The 25,551-nt window shown below is 43.1% G+C and overlaps 1 protein-coding gene across 1 annotated transcript in view; it reads left to right on the top strand.

Moving 5' to 3' along the window:
• Positions 1–25,551, top strand: part of opn4a (opsin 4a (melanopsin)) — a 65,970-nt gene that overhangs the window by 4,624 nt on the left and 35,795 nt on the right. Inside the window, exons 2-4 of the mRNA XM_080215612.1 lie at positions 15,541–15,689; positions 18,988–19,121; positions 21,456–21,659. Of these exons, the coding sequence (XP_080071738.1) occupies positions 15,541–15,689; positions 18,988–19,121; positions 21,456–21,659 (487 nt within the window). The remainder of the gene's footprint in view (positions 1–15,540; positions 15,690–18,987; positions 19,122–21,455; positions 21,660–25,551) is intronic.

Here is a 25,551-nt window from a genome sequence, read left to right as displayed (position 1 = left end):
AAGTTACAAAATAAGAGAGATGGGTTTCAACAGGAGATATAGTATTGGAGAGATTGGATTCAATGGATGTGTTATATATCAAAGTGATGGGTTTCAGTGGGGGTTTTACAGTATTATACAGATAGCTTTCAAAGGGAGGGTAACAATATATGCAGCTTGATTTCATAAGAAATAAGAACATAAGAAATAGGAGCAGGAGTAGGCCATCTAGCCCTTCGAGCCTGCCCCGCCATTCAATAAGATCATGGCTGATCTGTCGTGGCTCAGTTCCACTTTCCCGCCCTCTCCCCATAACCCTCAATCCCTTCTCTTATCAAAAACCCATCAACCCGCTTCTTAAAAATATTTAGCGAGGCAGCCTCCACCACTTCAACGGGCAGAGAATTCCAGAGATTCACCACCCTTTGAGTGAAGAAGTTCCTCCTCAACTCCGTTCTAAACCGCCTCCCCTTTATCTTGAGGCTGTGCCCCCTAGTCCTACTGTCTTTTTTGAGCGGGAAGAGTCTCTCCACCTCTATCCTATCCATCCCATTCATCATCTTATACGTCTCAATGAGATCTCCCCTCATTCTTCTAAACTCTAACGAGTACAAGCCTAGTTTATTCAGCCTCTCCTCATAGCTCAATCCCCTCAACTCCGGTATCAGCCTAGTAAACCTCCTCTGCACTCCCTCCAGGGCCAAAATATCCTTGCGCAGGTGCGGCGCCCAAAACTGCACACAGTACTCCAGCTGCGGCCTCACCAATGCCCTATACAGCTGCAGCAAGACCTCCCTACTTTTATATTCAATCCCCCTCGCTATGAAGGCCAGCATCCCATTCGCCTTCCTGACCACCTGCTGCACCTGCAAGCTGGGTTTTTGCGACTCATGCACAAGGACCCCGAGGTCCCTCTGCACCGTCGCCTGCTGCAGTTTTTCGCCACGTAAGTAATAGTCCTTCCTACCATTCTTCCTACCAAAGTGGACCACCTCACACTTGCCAACATTAAATTCCATTTGCCATTTCCTGGCCCATTCGCCCAGCCTATCTAGATCCTTCTGCAGACTCTCCACACCCTCCGCACAATTTGCCGTTCCCCCAATCTTGGTGTCATCAGCAAATTTCGACACCCTGCACTCGGTTCCCTCCTCCAGATCATCTATATAAATGGTAAATAGCTGAGGCCCCAGCACCGACCCCTGGGGCACCCCACTAGTCACCATCCGCCAATCCGAATAGCACCCATTGACCCCCACTCTCTGCCTCCTATTTGACAACCAATCCTCTATCCACGCTAACACCCTACCCCCAACTCCATGTCCCCTGACCTTCTGCAATAACCTCTTGTGAGGTACCTTGTCAAACGCCTTCTGAAAATCCAGAAAGACCACATCCACCGGCTCTCCTCTATCCACTGCCCTAGACACATCCTCATAGAACTCCAGTAAATTTGTCAGACACGACTTCCCTTTAATGAAACCGTGTTGCGTCCGCCCTATCAAGCAATTCCCTTCAAGATGCCTCGCAATTTCCTGCTTAATGACAGATTCTAACATTTTACCTACCACAGACGTTAAACTAACCGGCCTATAATTCCCCGCCTTTTGCCTGGCACCCTTCTTAAACAACGGCGTAACATTAGCCGTTTTCCAATCTTCCGGCACTTCCCCAGAATCCAGCGACGTCTGGAAAATAACCACCAAGGCATCCACTATCACCTCCGCCATTTCTTTCAGAACCCTCGGATGCATTCCATCCGGTCCTGGGGACTTGTCCACAATCAGCCCCTCCAGTCTGTCGAGCACCACCTCTCTAGTAACAGTAATGTCATTAAGACCCTCCATTCCTACCACCTTTCCATCGCTAACACCCGGCAAATTATTCACGTCCTCCTCCGTGAAGACAGAAACAAAAAAGTTATTCAAGACCTTCGCCATATCCCCATCCCCTACCACTAGCTCCCCTTTCTCATCCTCTAAAGGACCAACGTTCACCCTAGCCAGCCTCTTCCTTTTTATATATTTATAAAAACTCTTGCTATCCTTTTTTATATTAAGTGCTAGCCCAGCCTCATAGCTTCTCCTACCCTCCTTTATCAACTTCTTTGTCAATCTTTGTTGACATTTAAACCTTTCCCAATCCTCTTCTCGCCCACTGCTCTTAGCTACTCTAAATTCCTCCGCTTTTAATTTAACACTTTCCTTCACCTCCTTCGTTATCCACGGCTTATTACCTCTCTTCCTACTGTCCTTTTTAACCATCGGAATAAATTTCTGCTGAGCACCAAGAAAGATCTCCTTAAAGATCCTCCACTGCTCCTCAGCAGACCTACCTTCCAACACATTCCCCCAGTCCACATTCGCTAATTCTTCTCTCATCCTACCATACTCCCCTCTATTCAAACAAAGGACGCGCGTCCGGGAACCCACTTTCTCCTCCTCCATCTGCACCAGAAACTCCACCATACAATGATCACTCTCTCCAAGAGGATCCTTCACCGCAAGGTCCCTAATTCTACCCGTCTCATTACATAGCACCAGATCCAAGATAGCTTGCTCCCTCGTCGGCTCCAACACACACTGTTCAAGGAAATTATCCCGGCAGCATTCCAAGAACTCCTCCTCGAGCCCACCTCGTCCAACATGGGTCGACCAATCAATATGTAGATTGAAATCTCCCATAACTACTGCCGTCCCATTCCTGCACGCCGCACTTATTTGCGTGTTAACAGCCCGCCCCACCTCCAGATCATTATTCGGGGGCCTATAGACGACACCCACCAGCGTCTTCCTCCCTTTGCTGTTCCTAATCTCCACCCACAACGATTCCACGTTCTGCTCTTTGGCTCCGATATCATCCCTTGCTACCACCTTGATACTATCCTTAATCAGCAGAGCTACGCCACCCCCTCTTTCCTCCTGCCTGTCCTTCCTAAACACTTGATAGCCCTGTACATTCATCTCCCAGTCCCTGTCACCTTGCAGCCACGTCTCTGTAATGGCCACCAGATCGTATCCATTTGTGTCGATCTGCGCCACCAGCTCATCCACTTTATTCCGAATGCTTCGTGCATTCAGATAAAGCGCTTTCATCCCAGCCTTCTTCATCCCAGCCTTCACCTGGACCCTATTTGCCGTAACGCCACCAATTGGGACATCCTCGGCCTCTTCCCTTACCTGTACCCTATCCTTAACTTTAGACCTCGTAGCGTCACCTACCCTCGCACCCTCCCCCCCCCTAATTAGTTTAAAGCCCTGTCTACAGTCCTCTTTACTCGATTCGCCAACACTCTGGTCCCAGCACGATTCAGACCAACCCCATCCCGCCCGAACAAGTCCCACCTACCCCAATACTGGTGCCAATGCCCCATAAATTCGAACCCATTCCTCCTGAGTTACAGGATAAGAGAGATGGGTTACAAAGGAATAATTTCAGAATTAAAACAATATTTTCAATGGGGGAATGGGAGTATTAAAGGATGGGGTTCACGATGAGAGATTCAATATTCAAGAGATTGGCCTCAATGTGAGAGACTCGATATTGAAAAGATGCTTCAATGTGAGAGTTACATTATTTGAGAGATGGGTTTAATGGAACATTTTACAGTATTAGAGAGATGGGTTGCAAAGGGTAACCTACAATTTTACAGAGATTAAGTTCAATGGGTGTGTTACAATATTAGTGATATGGGGTTCAATAGGGGAGTTACAGTCTGAGAGAGATGGGTTTCAATGGGAGAGTTACAGCCTCACAGAAATGGATTTCGATGGGAGAGTTACAATCTGAGAGAGATGGGTTTCATTGGGAGAGTAACAGTCTGAGCGAGATGGGTTTCATTCAAAGTTTTTAAGTCTGAGAGAGATGGGTTTCAATGTGGGAGTTACACTTTGAGAGGGATGGGTTTCAATGGGAGAGTTACAGACCGAAAGAGATGGATTTCAATGGGAGAGTTACAGTCTGAGAGAAATGGGTTTCGTTGGGAGAGTTACAGTCTGAGAGAGATGGGTTTCAATGGGAGAGTTAGAGTCTGAGAGAAATGGGTTTCAATGGAAGAGTTACAATCTTAAGACAGATGGGTTTCAATGGGAAAGTTACAATTTGAGAGAGATGGGTTTCATTGAGAGAGTTATAGTCTGAGAGAGATGGAGTTCATTGGGAGAGTTACAGTCTGAGAGAGATGGGTTTCAATGGGAGAGTTACAATCTGAGAGAGATGGGTTTCAATGGGAAAGTTACAGTCTGAGAGAGATGGGTTTCATTGAGAGAGTTACAGTCTGAGAGAGATGGGTTTCAATGGGAGAATTAAAGTCTGAGAGAGATGGGTTTCGCTTGAAGGTTTTCAGTCGGAGAGATGGGCTTCAATGGGAGAGTTACATTTTGAGAGAGATGGATTTCAATGGGAGAGTTACATTTTGAGAGAGATGGAGTTCATTGGGAGAGTTACAGTCTGAGAGAGATGGATTTCAATGGGAGAGTTACAGTCGGAGAGAGATGGGTTTCAATGGTAGCATTGCAGTCTGAGAGAGATGGAGTTCATTGGGAGAGTTACAGTCTGAGAGAGATGGGTTTCAATGGAAGAGTTATAATCTGAAAGAAATAGGTTTCATTGAGAGAGTTACAGTCTGATGGAGATGGATTTCAATGGAAGCATTACACTCTGAGAGAGAGGGCTTTCATTGAGAGAGTTACAGTCTGAGAAATGGGGTTCATTGGGAAAGTTACAGTCTAAGAGAGATGGGTTTCATTTGATGTTTTTCAATCTGAGAGACATGGGTTTCAATGGGGGCGTTACAGTCTGAGAGAGATGGGTTTCAATGGAAGCATTACAGTCTGAGAGAGATGGGTTTCAATGGGGGAGTTACAATCTGAGAGAGATGGGTTTCATTTGATGTTTTTCAATCTGAGAGACATGGGTTTCAATGGGAGAGTAACAGTCTGAGAGAGACGGGTTTCAATGGAAAAGTTCCAATCTGAGAGATGAGTTTCAATGGGAGCATTACAGTCTGAGAGAAATGGGTTTCAATGGGGGAGTTACAATCTGAGAGAGATGGGTTTCATTTGATGTTTTTCAATCTGAGAGACATGGGTTTCAATGGGAGCGTTACAGTCTGAGAGAGATGGGTTTCAATGGGAGCGTTACAGTCTGAGAGAGATGGGTTTCAATGGCAGAGTTACAGTCTGAGAGAGATGGGTTTCAACGGCAGAGTTACAGTATTAGATAATATACTAACCCCAGGAGTCAGTTGAAAGGGAACAGTGCATTTATTGCACCAAATATAATAAACAAGAACCATAGGTCTGTAGTAATCACAACAGGTGCCAAATAGGACTAAAAGATAATGGAACCACTCAAGGTCTTGCTTTATACAGGGCTCAGTATACGAGCTTCATCTGTTTGGTTAACTGCCAATCCCAAGGGAGCTCGTATTTGAGTGCTACTGGGAGGCTCATCAGTGATTCTCCATGCACATCATGGGGGTTAGCAATGTGAGAGTGACAGTATTAGTGTGATTTGGCACCTACGACACGCTGACGTAGTCGTTAGCACTACTGCCTCACAGCGCCAGGGTCCCGGGTTCAATCCTGGCCTCAGGTCACTGTCTGTAGGGGTTTGCACGTTTTCCCCTTGTCCATGTGAGTATCCTCCGGGTGCTCTGGTTTCCACCCACAGTCCAAAAGATGTGTGGGTTAGGTTGATTGGCCATGCTAAATTGATCCTAGTGTCAGGGGATTACAGGAATATGTGGGGTTACAGGAATAGGATGGGATTGTGCTGCAGATTCAATGGGCCAATTGGCCTCCTTCTGCACTGTAGGGATTCTGTGATTCAAAAGAAGATTATTAGAGAAATTCCTTTCAACAGGAGTGTTACAATCTTAGAGAAATGTGTTTCCATGTGAGAATCACAGTTTTGGAGAGATGAGTTGCAATGTGGGAGTTTTGCAGAGATGTGTTTCAATGGATGAGTTCCAATATTGGAGAGATAGGTTTCAGTGGGAGATTTCCAATGTTAGAAAGAAGATCTTCAATGGAGGAGTTACAGTATTAGAGAAATGGGCAAGAACACTTCCTCCACGATCATCCTCAACACTGGTACCCCCAAAGCTGTATTCTTAGCTCCTTACTATACTCCTTCCACACCAATGACTGTGTAGCCAAATGCCTCTCCAACTCAATTTTCATGTTTGCTGATAACGCCACCGTAGTGGATCGGATCTCAAACAGAGATGAGACAGAGTACAGGAAAGAGATAAAAATCTGGTGAACTGGTGCGATGACAATAATCTCTCTCTCAGTGTCAACAAAATGTAAGACATAGTCATCGACTTCAGGAAGCATAGTAGAGAATATTCCCCTATCTACATCAATGGAGGCCAAGTAGAAATGGTAGAGAGCTTCAAGTTTTTAGGTGTTTGGATCACCAACAATCTGTCCTGGTCCCTCCATGCCGATGCTATAGTCAAGGAAACCCACCAATGCCTCTACTTTCTCAGGAAGCTATGGAAATTTGGCATGTCTGCTATGACTCTCTCGAACTGTAACAGATGCCCAATAGAAAGCATTTTTTCTAGTTGTATCACAGCTTGCTATGGCTCCTGCTCTGTCCAAGACCGCAAGAAACTACAAAGGGTCATGAATACTCTCTTCCATCTTCCTCTGTCGGGAAAAAGATACAAAAGTCTGAGATCCTGTACTGACTGACTCAAGAACAGCTTCTTCCCTGCTGCCATCAGACTTTTGAATGGACCTACCTCGCATTAAGTTGATCTTTCTCCACACCCTAGCCGTAACTGTAACATGACATTCTGCACCCTCTCCTTTCCTTCTCTATGAACGCTTTGTCTATATAGCGCACAAGAAACAATACTTTTCACTGTATAGTAATATATGTGACAATAATAAGTCAAATCAAATGGTGGGTTTCAATTGGGAGTTACAGTATGAGAGTGATCAGTTACAATGGTGTAATTACAGTATCACATAGGTTTCAATTGGAGATTTACAGTGTGAGAGAGATGGGATTGAATGGGAGATTCAGTGAGATGGATTTGAATGGGACAATCAGATATAGAGTATATCAGATAGATGGGTTTCAATCGGAGAATTACAGTATCGGAGAGATGTGTTTCAAAGTGAGCGTTATTATTAAAGTTTTAAAGTTTATTTATTAGTGTCACAAGTAGGCTTACGTTAACATTGCAATGAAGTTACTGTAAGATCCCCTAGTCGTCACACTCCAGCACCTGTTCGGGTACACTGAGGGAGAATTTAGCATGGCCAACGCACCTAATGAGCTGCTCTTTCGGACTGTGGGAGGAAACCGGAGCACCCTGAGGAAAATCTGCTCAGACATGGGGACAACATGCAGACTCTGCACAGACAGTGATTGAAGCCAGGGATCGAACCCAGGCCTCTGACATTGTGAGGCAGCAATGCTAACCACTTTACCATCATGCTACCCCTCATTTGGCAGATATATTTGGCAGATGTGTTTCAATTGGTGAGTTAAACTATTAGAGAGATGGGTTTGAATGAGAGGGTTTCATTATTGGAGAGATTGGTTTCAATGAGAGAGCTCCGGTATTAGTGAAATGGGTTTGAATGAGAGAATTATAGCATTTGCGAGATGGGTTTCAATAGGTGAGTTAGTTAGACAGATGGTTTTCACTGCGAAAGTTACAGTAGTAAGCAGATGCATTTCAGTGGGTAAGTTACAGTATCAGAGAGGTAGATTTCAATTGGACAAATGCAGTACTAGTGTGATGTGTTTCAATGGAACTTTAACAACATTAAAGAGAAGTATTTCAGTCAGAGTTGCAATATTATAGAGATGTGTTTCAATGGGAGAATTACATTATTAGAGTGATGGGTTTCAAAGGAGAATTACAATATTAGATAATTTTTAACAGGAGAGTTCTGCATTAGATTTCTGATAGACAGGGGAATTAAGGGTTATGGGGAGAAAGCGGGAAAGTGGAACTGATTCACTTCAGATCAGCCATAATCTTATTAAATGGCGGGGCACGCTCGAAGGGCTAGATGGCCTACTCCTGCTCCTATTTCTTATGTTCTTAGAGAGATTGGTTATAATGGGGAGTGTTAAAGCATTAGAGATAGAGGTTTCAATAGGGGACTTACAATATCAGAGAGAAGAGTTTCAATGGGAGTGTTGGGTTATTAGAGAAATGAATTTAAATGGGACAATTACAACATGTCAGAAGATGGGTTTCAGTGGGAGATTTACAATATTAGAGAGGTGGGATTCAATGGGATAATTATGGTATTAAAGAAATGAGTTTCAGTGGGTCAGTTGCAGTATTCGAAAGATGGATTTCAATGAGAGAGTTACTGTAATGGAGACACCTGTTTTTAAGGGAGAGTTACAGTATTGGAGAAATGGCTTTCAATGGGAGTGTTACTGTTTTATAGTGATGTGTTTCCATGTGAGAGTCACAGTTTTGGAGAATTGGGTTTCAAAGGGGAAGTTTCAATTTTAGAGTGTTGTGTTTCAATTGGTGAGTTACACTATTGTGGATGGCAGGGCTAGCACTGCTGTCTCACAGCACCAAGGACCTGGGTTCAATTCTAGCCTTGGGTCACTCTCTGTGTGGAGTTTGCGCATTCTCCCCATGTCTTTACGGGTTTCATCCAGGTGCTCCAGTTACCTCTCACAGTCAAAGATATGCGGGTTGGGTGGATCAGCCATGCTACATTTCCCCTTAGTGTCAGGGGGATTAGCAGGGTAAATATGTGGGGTTGCTGGGAATAGGGACCAGGAAGGATTGTGGTTGGTGCAGGCTCAATGGACCAAATGGCCTCCTTCTACACTGTAGGGATGCTATGATTCTTCTATGATATTGGGGAGATAGGATTCAATGGAAGATTTCCACTATTACAGAAATGGTCCTTAATGGGGGAGTTTCAGTATTAGAGAAACTTGCTCAATAGGTGAGTTACAGTATTAGAAAGATTGGTTTAAATGCATGTGTTACATTATTAAAGAGATTATATTTGATGGGAGAGTTAAAAGTTAAAGTTTATTTATTAGTCACAAGTAAGGTTTACATTAACACTGCAATGAAGTTACTGTGAAATTCTCTTAGTCGCTATTGTTTGGGTCAATGCACCTAACCAGTACGTCTTTCAGACTGAGAGAGGAAACCGGAGCACCTGGAGGAAACCCACACAGACACAAGGAGAATGTACAGACTCCACACAAACAGTGACCCAAGCCAGGAATCGAATCAGGGTCCTTGGCGCTATGAGGCAGCAGTGCTAACCACTGTGCCACCATGCCGCCCGGTTATAGTATTAGGACAGGTTTTAATTGGAGAGTTTTGGTATTAGGGAAATGGGTTCAAAGGAAACGGTTTCCTCTCAAGTCTGAAAGACATACTGGTTAGGTGCATTGACTTTTAACTCTCCCATCAAATATAATCTCTTTAATAATGTAACACATGTATTTAAACATTTACAGTTTGAGAGAGCTTGGTTTCAATATGTGAGTAACAGTAATAGAAAGATGGGTTTTGATGGAAGAGTTACAGTATTAGAGAATTAGAGAGGTGGGTTTTAACGGTTGGGTTATAGTATAGAGAGATGAATTTCAATAGGGGAGTTACAGTATTACAGAGATAGATTTCAATGGGACAATTACAGTATTATTAGAATGATGGGTTTCCATGGGGGGAGCGTCAATATTAAAGAGGTGTGTTTCAATAGGATAATTACAGTATTAGAGAGAATGGTTCCAATAGGAGAGTTACAGTATTCAATAGAAGGGTTGCACTGAGGGAGTTATTGTGTTAGAAAGAGTCGTTTCAATATAAGATTTACAGAATTAGAAAAATGGGTTTCCATGAGTGATATCCAGTGTGACAGATATGGGTTTCAATGGATCAGTTACAATATTAAAGAGATGAGTTTCCATTTGGGAGATAAGTTTCAATGGGAGAGTTACAGTTTTAGAGTGATGGCTTTCAGTGGGGAAGTTAATCTGAGAGATATGGTTTTCAATGGGGACTTACAGTATTGGCTTGCTGGGTTTTAATGGGAGAATTACAGTATTGCAGAGAACATCTTTTCCAACAAACCTTGTTGTTACTTTGAATCCATGTGTGCAAACCATGATATTTTCTATTTGTTAATTGTTAAAACCCACAACCCTTAACATAGTTAGAACATTAAAAAATGATAATTGGCAACGAGTTGGGTGTTTTTCACTGCAAACATCATGAAAAGATCCAAACTGAAGAGTAAGACATTGTGGGTCTTCACACTGAATATCAGAAAATTAATGAGAAGCAACAACATGATTACACATTGAAGTGCCAGTGCAAGAAGACAAGTAAGACAAAGCTCTCTGCTTGGTTTTAAAGGAGGGGTTTCTTTCTAATCAGAGAAGGGTGAGGTTTCAGGCAGTAACTGGTACATTTGAAAAGAGTGGATGCTTTGCTGTATGGCTGGAGTCATGTGAAAATAATACATCAAATCAATCATCTCCAGAGTTAAAAGGGGATTACTGGGAAGGCAGTAACAAAACATTTACTGAGCACTCTTGATTACTAGTGCCTGTAAAATGAATGACAGGTCGATTAGGATCCATTGGGTCCATTAGCAGTAGAAATTGCAGTGTCAGTGGAACTGGCTGCTAAAGAGGTTTCACAATTTGGTGCACAAATGAAGATCCACAAGTTGGGAGCTGCCCATAATAAGTCAAAAGAGTAACAGTCCTTTCACAGATATGCCAAAATGGGCCATTCAGTGAGTGAATGCTGGAACAAGGTTACTCAATGCAAGATTAGTGGCAAAATGGGTCACGCTGCAAAAGCATGTTGCACCAAACCAGCTTCCTCTGAGAAGAATATTCAGAAGAAGAATCTGGGTACCTTCAAGAAGAACAAGTTGTAGTCTACAAAAATAATTTACATCATGTAAGAAAAGAATTATGACAGTGAAGAGGAGAATGTTCAGAAAGATGATGAAAAATTTTGGTTGAATGTCTTATCCATATCCATTTTGGATGAATCACATAGATTCTGGGTGATTCCAAAGTTAAGTGGACAGCCTGTTAAGATGAAGGTTGATACTGGTGCTGCTATATTTTTAATTTTTGAGACTTCACATTAACAAAAGCTGAAGCATGTTCCTTTAAAGCCAACTGATGTGATTTTAAGGACATACAAAGAGATTGTGAAAGTTACATCGTGGTCAACGTAGAATAGAGTGGACAAGCAGAGGGGTTGCCTCTCCATGTGATCCATAATAATTTTTCAGCTCTGTTTGGAAAATCATGGTTGGAGAAGATCAGACTTAACTGGAGTGCCGTTGACAGACTGGTCAATTTCAAAACAGATTTACATCATCTTTTGGATAAATACAAGAGTGTATTCAAAGATACAGTTGGCTCAATGAAGAGAATTCAAGTGAAATGCAAAATAAAGCTTAATAGTTAACAAAAATGTTTCAAAGCAAGAGCGGGTCCATATGCATTTCAGCCCAAGGTCAAAGAGGAATTAGTACAACTTGTTAACACTGGTGTGTTAAAACTAGTTACAATGAATCACTGGACTAGCCCCATTGTACCTGACATAAAACCTAGCTAATTCCATTTCCTTACTTCTCGAAATAATGGATCTAGCTAACCTGGCTCATGTACTTAGATGCGTTGCTATGCTTTCAGTTACCCTCAGCCTTCTGTGGGCTAAGACTACTTCCATTTTATCACTTTTCCAATTTCATTACTTTGGTTTTAGCACAATTTTCAAACTTACTGCAGCTATATTGTATACCTCCAGAAAGATCAAGCTAGATAAAGAGCCATTTTTTGCAGCACCTTACCTTGAATAACATGTTCTCATGTATTTCCATGTGTCTTCACTCTCATTAAATTTAAAAAGTCAAAAATCCTCTCGGTCCAAAGAACAAGGAATTTAAGATCCAGGGCTCGATTCACCAATTTTCTGTCATGAAGCATGCTGATGTCACCTGAGAAGCCGCTCTCACTTGAAACAACAGTTCATGGTGGTGTATAATTCTGTTTTTGGAATGGTGTGAGGAGTCTTGTGAGACCTCAGTGAGAATAACAGTCCAGTCATTGTGTAACAATTTTTAAAGACTTTTTATTAAACTGAAGAAAAGACAAAACACACAAAAAGACTATAGTACTTTAAAACAATTAAGTATATGAATCACTAACACACAGTTTATGTAGAAATTACCCCAAAATATATCTATGATCCCTGAAGTCCTTAAGACTTCCCCTTTCCCAAACAACATTCAAATTAAATAAGTCCACAAGTCTAATCGAGTTTATAGTTACCACACAATACATCAAGGATCAAGTCTGGGAAACATTTTTACCTGCTCCAGTAAAAATATTTAAACTGCCTTTATGAACAGTAAGAAGTCTCACAACACCAGTAAAGTCCAAAAATGACTCCCCACTCACCTGAGGAAGGAGCAGGACTCCGAAAACTTGTGATTCCAAATAAACTTGTTGGACTTTAAGCTGGTGTTGTGAGACTTCTTACTGTGCCCATCCAAGTCCAATACCAGCATCTCCACATCATGCCTTTATGAAGGGAGTGAGTTGTGGCTATGAATTGTGGACTGGCTCTCAGGCTGTTAGATATGAACTAGACTCTCAGCTATTAGATATAATTGGCCTGCTTGCTTCTGAGGGTGTTGGCAATTATATCATTTTTCTTCTTTCATTCTTCATTCTGTGCATTTGGCTGTTTGCATGTCTCAAATTCCTGGACTCTAGAAATAAGCATGTGTATGCCTCCAATGATCTCTCGGGCATCTAGGTAAGCTGGTTCCTAATAATAGGGCAATTTACACCTGCTTCTATCTAGATGCATGATAATGGCATTACTGGTAAAATCACAAAATTAGACTGCAGGCTCCTGCTGTTGTGAGGCAGATTATTACTTGTTGCTACTACTTGGCAGGCCATACCCTATCATGCTTTGTTAAATGTTTGTTGTTACTAGGCAGATCTATGACAGAGTTACATTACTAGAGAGATGTGTTTCAATGGGAAAGTTAGGACATTCGAGAAATGGGATTCAATGAAGGAAGTTACAGTGTTTGAGAGATGGATTTCAGTGGGAGAGTTACAGAATTAGAGAGATGGGTTTCAATGGGGGAGTTACAGAATTGGAGGGATGGTGTCTGATTTGAGACTTACAGTGTTAGAGAGACGGTTTCTGACTTGAAGGTTTTAATATTAGACAGATGGGCTCCGATTGACTGGAAGGCCATTTCTGCTTCCTAACATTTCTATGCTCCCACATTCAATCCTTTTTTTGATTTCAGGGTCAGAATCTTATTTGTTCACTTCTATTTTTGGTTAGCATCTGCTTTTCATTATAAATTGGTGGACTTCATGTTTTCATTCTTTATTTTACAGCTAATTCCAATCTAATGTGTAAGGCTGTCTCTTTTCAGTTTTTTGCTAATTTTCATCGGAAAATTCCCAGAACTGGAAATCAGATGTAATCAACCATTATGGATTTTCACCCTGAAGATTACTCATACCTCAGACTTGTCATCCCATGTGAACTCATGGAGACTTCTGGTTTCTGCGTACTATGTTTGGTACAGTTGGTACTTGTCTCCTTGGGAGTAGAAGCATGTGATTTCTGAGCTCTGTTTTAACCTTGGCTAACACCTCAATGCACTAATAAGAGAGATGCAATGTTAGGGATGAAGTCTTTCAGACAGTATGGTCAATGGCTTGTTCAGGTGGACATTGAAGTGCCAGGAATTTTTCTGGTGTCCTGATCAACAATCTACCATCAAGAGAGCTTCCTGTGTACTGATAGGCTGCTCTGATGGCAGGCATAATGTGGGCATGGGAGAGGGGATGGTATGCAAAGTGGTCATGAGTGGAGGAGGGTCAAGGAAGTAATCCAACATGGCCTTAACTGGTGATTGAGGCAGTAGGGTTAGGGAGGTTAGATCAAGAAAAGACATTCACTGCTGTGGTCTGTCGTGTTTACTGTTATCTACCTTTCAGAACTAGCATCAAAATGAGGATTAAAATATCTGTTGACATTTAAAGTAGAAAAATTTGTTTTTAAAAAAATTGACAAAATTGGACACATGGAGGCATAGTCGTAATGTCACCAGCCTATTAATTCAGAAGCCCGGGCTTAGGCGCTATGTGAGAACAAGGAGCAGAAGTAGGCAATTAATCCACTCACGTTTGCCCTGCCAGTCAATACTCTGGGGACATTGGGTTAAATTCCATTAATAAATCTGGAATTAAAAGCTAGTCTCAGTGATGGTGAGCATGGAAACTTTCACTGATTGTATAAAAAAAAAATCTGGCCCTAATGTCGCTTTAGGGAAGGAAACCTGCCATCCTCACCTGGTCTGACCTACATGTGACTCCAGAGCCACTCGTAAATGACTCTTAAATGCCCCTCTGAAATGGCCGAGCGAGTCATTCAGTTGAAGATCAAGTAGGGATGGGTAACAAATGGTGACCTTGAGAGAGCAAGAGAGAGACAACCATATCCCATGAAAGAATAAAGAAAAATAAATGTGAGTTCAGATGCCGTTCTAGCCTTTTTCTGGTAAATTAATTTCCACGTGCAGCATGCGACGGTGCAGAGGGACCTCGGGGTCCTTGTGCATGAGTCGCAAAAACCCAGTTTGCAGGTGCAGCAGGTGGTCAGGAAGGCGAATGGGATGCTGGCCTTCATAGCGAAGGGGATTGAATATAAAAGTAGGGAGGTCTTGCTGCAGCTGTATAGGGCATTGGTGAGGCCGCAACTGGAGTACTGTGTGCATTTTTGGGCGCCGCACCTGCGCAAAGATATTTTGGCCTTGGAGGGAGTGCAGAGGAGGTTTACTAGGCTGATACCGGAGTTGAGGGGGTTGAGCTATGAGGAGAGGCTGAATAAACTGGGCTTGTACTCGTTAGAGTTTAGAAGAATGAGAGGAGATCTCATTGAGACGTATAAGATGATGAATGGGATGGATAGGATAGAGGTGGAAAGACTCTTCCCGCTCAAAAAAGACAATAGGACTAGGGGGCACAGCCTCAAGATAAAAGGGGGGCGGTTTAGAACAGAGTTGAGGAGGAACTTCTTCACTCAAAGGGTGGTGAATCTCTGGAATTCTCTGCCCGTTGAAGTGGTGGAGGCTGCCTCGCTAAATATTTTTAAGACACGGGTTGATGGGTTTTTGATAGGAGAGGGGATTAAGGGTTATGGGGAGAGGGCGGGAAAGTGGAACTGAGCCACGACAGATCAGCCATGATCTTATTGAATGGCGGGGCAGGCTCGAAGGGCTGGATGGCCTACTCCTGCTCCTATTTCTTATATTCTTATATTCTTATATTCTTATAATATTTTGTCTTTAAAAATAGAAACTGGTAAATTACCAAGAAATTATCAACTGGGAGTGAAGATCTTTCTTTGCACTTTTTGGTGACATTTATAAGGGTCTCTGTCTATCCAGATCTTCCTGCATTGAAGAAAGATTAAATTCTTGATATTTTTGGGGTGTCCATATGAATTATTTTCTTTCTCTCCATTTATAGGAGGCGTCAGTGACTGATGTCCAGTACAATCATGCCTTTCCTACGGTGGATGTACCGGATCATGCCCACTACACTATAGGGGCATTCATTCTAGCAGTGGGTATCACTGGCATGGTGGGCAACTTCCTGGTCATCTATGCATTCTCCAGGTACAAGCGCGCATGGACCCTGAGATCCATGTTCTTCTGCTATGCGATCGCGAGCTCCCCAACATGCCAGGACACAGACAAGGTTCTCCATTGTCAAGATTATACCCTGAAAATAATGAGTACCGTTTAATGGAGACGACAGGAGGGGTTTGTCCACCAGTTGGAGAGCAGGCAAAGAGTTCCACATTGCCCATCTTACAAAAGGTCTGCCAAATTAAATGCTACTCAGGCACTTAACTGGGCTGCAGAGGGTCTTCTCTGGCATCAATGATGTGGGCCGGGGTGGTGTTGTGGATCTCTCACCTAATACGCTTCGACTGAACAGCAACCCCATTGGGGCGGGGCGGGGCGGGGTGGCGGCGGCTGCCAGTACAACATCCATACCTAAATTTGTTGCTGGATTCAAGGCAATGGGTCAATGATGGTGGAAGGGTTGTACCTGGGAAGGAGGGTCAGCTGCAAGGAGAGTGGGGTGGCTCTCAGCAAACCCTCCCTTGCCTGATGCTGAGCCCCATTTAAGAGCCTCTTTTGGAGGCAAGGTGGGTAAGCCAAGCACTGGCCTTCCCGCCACGGATTTGGTCAGTGTGGAGGTGAGAAAATGGTGGGTTCCCCACTCCCACCTGATTAATGTCAGACCTATGGAATGAGTAACTGGCTAGGCGTCAGCTGGCTACTGTGCCCATGGCTGGATTCCACACTGAGGCAGAATGCCAAGGGCTTGAGTAGGGTTCAGAGGAGGTTTACTGAAATGGCACTGCGGATGAGGGGCTTCACTTTATGGGCAGGATGAATTCAAATTCTTAGGGAAAAGAAGGTTAAGGGGAGATTTAACAGAGATAATCAAAATCATGAATTGTTTTCACAGTGTAAATTTTTAAAAATTTGCAGAATGGTAGAGAATCAGCCAACCCAAATTTAAAGTAATTGGTGAAGGAGAAATGATGATTGTTGCTATTCAGTGGATTAGGAGAAGTCAGTACAGACATGATGGGCCGAAATGCCTCTCTCTGAGCCAGAGCGATTCCCAAACAGGGAAGTTTATGAAAAGGAGGTTGATTTCAGCTGTGGTGTCAGTGCGAGCCTTTGGAACAACTTTCTCAGGTCAGAAGCAGTACACACCTGTGAGTCAGAAGTTGTGATTCAAGCTTCATTTGGAAATTTGAGCAAATAATCCATGCCTGTCGATCCAAGCAGTACTGAAACTACGGGAGCGTCCTAGCCTCTGTCACATGGAATGCTAATTTGATGCCCCTCCTGCCTTTCAAGGATCCCATATTCTAAAAAGGATATTCTTCCAGGTGTTGGCCCAATATTTTTCCATTAAGGAACATCACTATAAAACTGACTATCTGATCACTTTAATTCTTTGTTTTTTGTAGCACCTGGCTCTGTGAACATTGCTGCATTTCCTTTTTTCAACATTTATTTGTTCATGGCACATGGGTCTCACTGTCTAGGCCAGTATTTATTGCCCATCCCTAATTGCTCTTGAAAAGGTGGCGGTGGGATGCCTTCTTGAATCACAGCAGTGCATCTGTTGTAGGTAGATCCACTGTGCTGTTAGGGATGGAGTTCCAGGATTATGACTCAGTGACAGTGGGGGAAACAGCGATGTAGTTCGAAATCAGGATGGTGAGTAACTTGGAGGGGAACTTTCAGGTGGTGGTGTTCCCATGTGTCTGCTGCCCTTGCCTTTATCGATAGTAAAGATTACTGTTTGAAAGGTGCTGTCGCAGGAACCTTGGTGAGTTGCTGCAGTGCACCTTGTAGATGGTACACGCTGTTGTCTTTATGTGTTATGGGTGAAAGGAGAGGATGTATAAGGTGGTGCCAATCAAGTGGGCTGCTTTATCTTGGGTGGTGTTGAGGAAGGGCTAACCACTGTGCCATCATGCCGCTCCAATGCAGATTTATTTTTCTTTTTTAAATCTCGGCAGAATTGGTGTTTTGTGAATTCGTTGGGAGCTGTTGAGCTAAAGGGAAATGGAAACCAGACTTCTTCAAACCAGGTTTAGTACTTGAGGAAATGTGAGAGTTCAGCTTGAGATGAAAGATCATGTACCTAAGCAAATCATTCGATGTGTGGGAGGAGACGAGACCTATTGATGGACTTGCCAAAGGCAAGAAAGAAACAGGGTTTTGAACTGACTTATTGAAGACAGGAAGGAGAGCAAGATGTTATGTCACACCGCTTCAGCTTACACATAGTTCTTGAAGCTATTTAGCAAAGCAGAACATGTGTTTATCTTTATTTCTAGAACTAAAAAGTAGGCAAGTTACGTTAATTCTTGGTGAGGGTATAGTGTGCACTTCTATGAGATATGGGTATCGCTGTCTGGGCTGGCATTTATTGCACATCCTTAATAGTCCCTAAATTGAGTAGTTTGCTGGGCCATTTCAGAGGGCAGTTAAGAGTCAACCACTTTCTGTGGATCTGGAATCACATTTAGGCCAGACCAGGTAAAGATGGCAGATTCCCTTCCCTGAAGGACATTAGTTCTGCTCAGCTCATTACGAAAAGGTACAGAAACAATGGAGAGAATATTTGCAAGAATGATATCAGGATTGCGTGGGTCTACATATCAAAAAAGGCAGGAGGCTGGTTCTTGTTTCTCTTGAGAAAGAGGCGAGGGTGACCTAATGGTCACCCTTGCCTCTTTCTCAAATTAAAATTAGGAAAAGTTTTGATTGGGTGGCTACAGAGGGAATGCTTGCTCTAGTGGCTATCAATATAAGATCATCAGCAAGGAATCCAGTTGGAAAATCAGAAGGAACTTCTTTACCCAAAGAGTGCTGAGAATGTGGAAGTCACTCGCACAGGGAATGGTTCGAGTGATTAATGTAGATGTATTTAAGGGGAAACTAGACAAGGGCATGAAGAAGAAGAGAACAGCAGGTAGACACAGATGAGGAAAAATGGGAGGAGGTGCGAGTATGTATAAATACCATCACAGACTGAATGGGTCAAATGGCCTGTTTGTGTGCCATATATCCTATCTGCAATCCCATATAATCCTATGATATATAAATCACCAGCACCAATACAAAAAAGGAAAAGGGTTATGGGCAGCAGAGTGGCCAGGTTAGAATGAGTGATTTTGAGCAGGTATTAGGGTTGTAATTGTGTGGAAGATAATTCCGTCATACAATCAGCGCTGTTAAATGATGTTTTATCACCTGAGCTTTTAACTAAATTGAAAATTAAAAAAAAGAAATGTTTGAAAAATGATGTTCATTTTTATTTCTTAAACTCTCATCTTCTCCCTTTCTCTCCCTCCTTCTCCCTCCTTCCCCACAGAAGTAAGAGTCTGCGGAGTCCATCTAATACTTTCATTATCAATCTAGCCATCAGTGACTTCCTGATGTCAGTCACACAGGCTCCCATCTTCTTCGTCACAAGCCTACACAAGCGCTGGATCTTTGGCGAGAAAGGTGAATTTCATTTTCCTTTCTGTCTTGTCTTTCAGTTTGCCCTTGGATCCCTGTCCAAGCATCAGCCTGCAATGCCCAAACTGTACCTCCCCACTCAATGAAAACTCAGGCTGTGCATCCAGTTCATTATGAGGACATTGCCATTGTTGGAGTGTTTTGATCTTTTCATGATTGCTTCACTGCGTTAATGAATCCTGTTTTTAAACCGATTGTATTTGCATTGTGTCTGATCTTACTCCCAGAGCATTTCACAACTGAACAACAAATTCATCCATTTCTTTTGAAATGTTGTCATGTTACGGTTTGGGCTCTGCAGGATTCTACAAACAGCAAATGCAATGACCATAAGGACATAAGAAATAGGAGCAGAGGTAGGCCATTCAGCCCTTCAACCACCTTCACCATTCAATGAGATCATGGCTATTCTTCTACTTCAATGCCATTTAGATGCAAGAAAGATGTTGCCAATGGTCCAGAACCAGGGGTCGTAGTCTGAGGATACAGACTAGATCATTTAGGACAGAGATGAGGAGAAATGTTTTCCCCCAGACAGTGGTCAGCTTGTGAAATTCGAAAATAGTTGAGGCTAAAACATATGTTTTCAAGAAGCAGTTAGATATAGCACTTGGGATGAAGAAGATCAAGGGATGTGGGGGCAAGGCGGGATCAGGCATTTGAGTTGGATGATTAGCCATGATCATAATGAATGGTAGAGCCAGCTTGAAAGGCCAAATGGCCTCTTCCTGCTCCTATTCTCTATGTTTCTATTTTCCTGCCCTGTTCCTCTATCCCTTGATGTTTCTAATATGTAGAAAGATAACAACCTCAGAACATATTCAATGACTGAGCCTCCTCAGCCCTCTAAGGCAGAGAATTCCAAAGATTCACCAGTTTCTGAGGGAAGAAATTCCTCCTCATCTCAGTCCTGCCCCTTACTTCTGAGACTGTGGCCCCGCCAATCTCCCTGACACCAAGGGCCAACTTGACACAGCCAATCAACCTAACCCACACATCTTTGGACATCCTCCTGCCAGTCTGAAAAATGAGGTAGGTTGGTTGGTTAAGGAGCTCAAAGAGGGTAAGGTTTGAGCCATGCAAAAAAAGAATTGCAGAGAGGTCAGAGCAAGTGGGAATCTGCTGGAAGACCATTAGAGAAATTTTACCCTCATCCTACAAATATCTACAAACCCACCAGCGGGGGAGCATAACATTCTCCCCAACATTTCAAAAGTTCAGAAGCATTTCATTGGCTATAAAATGTTCTGAGACATCCAGTGATGGTGAAAGGCATTATATAAATACAAGTTTTCCTCTGATAAATTAGCAATTGCCTTATCTTTCCTTATGTTTGAAAAGTTACAATTCATGACTTTTACACTAAAGGGGTTATATTTTCCAGCCCTGCGCACCGCAGGAATCATCGCAGGTGGGATGGACAATTTGATGGACCATTGAAAGGTCATTTACCTCTGGAGATAATTTCTGGTCTCGGGACAGACAAAGCCTGAAAATATCACCCTAAATCTCTAGATTGGTTTCCCCTGATTTATGAGATGGTGGGATTGACATGACTGATTTCGGACTCCCTAGAATCTGTAGCATCAAAAAAACCAAATAGTTCCTGGTTGTAAGTGCCCCTACTTTGTACCAATTTTCTTTGTAGGATTTGGTTTTCCTCTTATTTTCCTCTTGTTTTGTTTTTGGACAACAACTGTTCATTCATCCTGCACCTTCTCTAGGCATATATTTTCTTTCTTGTCCCATTACCTCTCCCTCTGACCCTGCACCACTAATTCTTTTGTCATTTAATCTCCCATCTTCCACCTGGTCAACACGCTTTCCTTTGTGTCCTTGCTCCCATCCTTCCCACTTTTCCTTACTTTCAGACCAATTACTTTTCCCAGTTCTGATGCAAGGTCAATTCTGTTTCTCTCTTCACAGGCGCAGCCAGACCTGCTGAGTATTTCTAGAACTTTCTGTTTTTATTGTCATTATCAGTTATTACCTGTGCCCACCACTGACCCAAAGGGGCAAATTTTACAGGTCCAGCTGGAAAATACGGCGAGCCATTTGAAAGTCCATTGACCTCAGCGGGACCGGAATATTCAGCTGGTGGGAAGCACTGGAAAATTCCTGCCTTTGTGTGCGGATTCACGAGAGCAACCTTCACTGACGTTCAATGGCCGCCCCCATTGTAACATTCCAAGCGCGCTCACACATTGTTAAATTAACCCAATGTGAGTCAAGTCTGAGACTAAACATGAACCTTTAAATAGATGTCAATTCTTCAGTATCTGATGCTCCCCTTTCCCCCCACCCCTCCTCTTCTTGCAGGTTGTGAGCTGTATGCTTTCTGTGGTGCTCTCTTTGGAATCTCCTCGATGATTACGCTGGTTGTCATCGCGGCCGACAGATATTTGGTGATCACTCGACCTCTGGCCTCCATTGGAATGCTGTCCAAGAAGCGAGCTGTCTTCATTCTGCTGGGAGTCTGGTTGTACTCTTTGGCCTGGAGCCTCCCTCCTTTCTTTGGCTGGAGTAAGTCTCACTGAGAGACGTTGTGAGGGAAATACCAACATTCAAATGTTTTCTAGGATATATGATCACATTCCCGCACTCTGTTACACTTTAGCATGTTAGGCCTCTGCATGGACAGATTTCTTAGGCCTCATTTTCAACTAACCAGAGTGCTAGGATATCATGAGGGTAATCCTCCGACTGGAACATTTCTATAACAGGATAGCTGGCCCACAATGTAAGTTGTCCACTCCAGTGATCAACTGAAAACGAGCCTTTTTAAATCCAGGATAGGTTCTCTTTCTCTTTCCCCAGGGGCTGAATTTTAAACACTGGGGCTGGGAATCAAAAGCTGTTTTTGGGTCCAAAATGCCCCTGAATAGGGAAGCGGGGGGCTCACTCCTTGGGATTAAACCAGGGATCTCCCTTAATTGATCTGGAGACAGCTTTCCTGTTCAATTTAGTGCTGTTGGTGGGCTCTCAAATCTGCAGCGTAGTCAGAAACCTCGCAGCCTGGTAATCTTAATCACTGATGGACTGATCATCTCCCAGTCTGAGTCTCACAGTAGGTTGCAGAGTTAAAGGGAAATTTTGCAAGACACAGCACCTGTCATTGCCCCAGTTGTTCCAAAGTGTTTCATGGTCAAATGAATCATTTTGAAGAATAGTCACTGTTGTTGTGCAGATGAACTGGTTTTTACTCAGCAATGTTCCATAAATATTGTTACAATCCTTTAGCTTGGACAATTCACCTAACCAGCACGTCTTTTGGACTGTGGGAGGAAACCAGAACACCCAGAGGAAACCCACACAGACACGGAGAATGTGCAGACTCTGACAGACAGTGACCCAAGTCAGGAGTAAACCTGGGTTTGACTCCTGGTTGGCGGTTAGCAGTGCGCTGTGAGGCAGCAGTGTTAACCACTGTGTGACCACGCTGCCCTAGTGCAGAAGGCTGTGTTTACCAGGGTGGTCCTCCCAGCCTGCTCCCTGACTGTTTCCCTGTTATCCTTACTCTGCAGATTAAAGGGACAATCAACACTTGGTGTAGGGCCCATTAGGGATGTTGCCCATCCCTAATTGCCCTTAAACTAAGTAGCTGACTAGGCTATTTCAGAGGGCATTAAGAATTAACCACATTACTCTTGATCTGGATTCACGTGTACATTAGTGAACCAGATGGGTTTTCAAAAATAGTTTCATGCTCACCATTACTGAGATTAGCTTTCAATTCAAGAATTATTAATTGAATTTCAATTCTACCAGCTGCCGTGTTTGGATTTGAGCACATCCATCACCACCCCCACCCACCTCCTAGGACATTATTGTGGAATTCAGAGTTACTAGTCCAGTGACACTACCACGATAGCACCTAACTCCCCCCACTATTTTAAGAACGATACTAGAATTTACTAGAACTATACCACAAGACTACACATTTGTAAACAAAAACAAACTTCAATGTGTGAGAAAGATTTGAATAAAAGAAGCACCATTAACTTAACAACAATATGAATCATGAGATTAAACTTTACTCACATTCTACATAATATATAATGAAGTTACTCTGTTTTCAGTACCAGCCAAACTAATTGTCATTACTTTGGCTATCTTCTTTCAGTGAGCTCACTACACACAAATTCCAAACTGCAACTAAAAAAGCTCTCTCAGCAAATGCCCAAGTAAATTGAAACCATAAAATTTCTCTAATTAACACTGATGTCCATTCTCTAGGATGTCCTCAAATGGATCTTTAGATTAAAGGGAGCGGTACGGTAGCACAGTGGTTAGCACTGCTGCCTCACAGCACCAGGGACCTGTGTTTGATTCCCAGCTTGGGTCACTATCTGCATGGAGTTTGCACATTCTCCCCGTGTCTACATGGATTTCGTCCCACAGACAAAAGATGTGCGAGTTAGGTTGATTGGCCATGCTAAATTGCCTGTTAGAGTCAGGGGGACTAGCTAGTGTAAATGCATGGGATTGAGGGATAGGGCCTGGGTGGATCATGGTCACTGCAGGCTCAATGGGCTGAATGGATTCCTTCTGCATTGTAGGGATTCTATGATTAAGATCCTCAATTAAAATTCCAAGTTTGGTTTGAAGAAATACATTGATTTTATAAAGCTTCAGGGTTTACTGCTTGCTGTTGAACTAATTTAGTTCTGACCCTTAAAAGGAAACCACCTTTCTGGATTTCTCTTACTACAAAAATTGCTGATGTCATGTTTCCAGTTCTTTAATTAAGTAAGCCCATACACTGTTTTATGTCCTTACCTTTCTAACTCGTAATATCTTAAGTCAATATGACCCCACATTTTAAGTGTTGTAAACTTCATTCTTGTTTGAGTTGCATTTGCTGTAGAGTTGTTCATCAATCCTCAATCAGATGCTCCTTTCACTACAGTTGAAACTTCAATTCCTGGAACCATAAGTAGAATTCTAAAACACAGGAACCATGAACTAAACAGTCATGTACTTAATCTGTTTAATTGGCAATAATTGAAGGTTCGATATTGACCAGGGCACAAAAGAATTCCCAGCACTTTCTTGAATAGTGGTTTATATGCAAACAGACAGGGGAGACATCAGTTTTTCATCTAAATACAGAACCTTTAATAATGTAACATTCCTGCATTGATGCACTAGATATCTGACTAGATTATATGCTCAAGTCTCTGGAGTTGGGCTTGAATCAACAAACCTCTGACTTAGAGCGAGTTATGGTTGTATCGACGGGCAAAGCTTTTGCCCATATATTTCTGTTTATTTATTTATTAGTGTCATAAGTAGGCTTACATTAACACTGCAATGAAGTTGCTGTGAAAATCCCCTAGTTGCCACACTCCTGCACCTGTTCAGGTACACTGAGGGAGAATTTAGCATGGCCAATGCACCTAACCAGCACATATTTTGGACTGTGGGAGGAAACCGGAGCATTGTGAGGAAACCCATAGAGACATAGGGAGAACATGCAGAATCCGCACAGACAGTGACCCAAGCAGGGAATCGAACCTGGGCTCCTGGTGTTGTGAGGCAGTAGTGCTTATCACTGTGCCACCCAGAAGACGCAATTGATGGCAGTCAGGCTATTTACTACAAGTGGTGGGTGGCAAATTAAGGAAGTTAATAGTCTATTAAGGCCAATTGTGAGAGGCTGTTGCTGCCCTTTCCCCCTCTCCTCACAGGCTCTGAACTATGGAGCTTTCTGAGGTGCTATTTTTGGAACCTTCTCACTAATCACAGCAGTTGGAAATTGGTATCTGGGACATCCTATCGGCCCCAGCTCGCCTACACAACAACTGACTTCCAAGGAATAGGCCACTTGCCTGGAGGCAGCCTCTCAGCAGCCAGAGGCCTCCAGGGTTACCCCACCTCCCTGACCACTGCTGCAGATACAAGCTGCCCTGTGGAGGGATTTCTCCTCCACGCTGGTGGCCCTGCTGCAGGGGCCATCTTCAAATGTATTCTTAAAACTGCAAAGAGAGCACCTCAAAGTGGAGAATACCCCTCCCCCCATCCTTACCCAAATTGTAGTCTGCAGCTTCTTCAGGATAGGTGGGCCTCTGGTTGGCTCTCTGACTTTGAGAGCCCTCTCTACCATTCTTAACAGGATGTGAAACCCACCCTCTGGCCATGAATTAATTCAGGAAAAATCGCTGACGGGTGGTTGTTCTTCACAGTGTGGGGTCATGAACCCCATTTGACCGCAACAACTGGGTCCCACCTCAAAGCCTTAAATCCTCTCCTTTGTTTCTAGTGAATTGCTTGAGGGAACTAGAGGTCACACAATCTGAAGTTATGTAAGATTAGATATAAGGACATGATTCTTTTCACAGTTAGTAGTGGATCGAACACTGATTCACTGTATGTTTTTCAAGCGAGAGTTGGGCTAGTTTCTAACTCTCTAGAA

The sequence above is a fragment of the Carcharhinus amblyrhynchos genome, chromosome 31 (assembly GCF_965287045.1).
Source record: "Carcharhinus amblyrhynchos chromosome 31, sCarAmb.v2.hapA, whole genome shotgun sequence".
NCBI lineage: Eukaryota > Metazoa > Chordata > Chondrichthyes > Carcharhiniformes > Carcharhinidae > Carcharhinus > Carcharhinus amblyrhynchos.
This window is presented reverse-complemented; position numbering and strand designations above follow the sequence as displayed.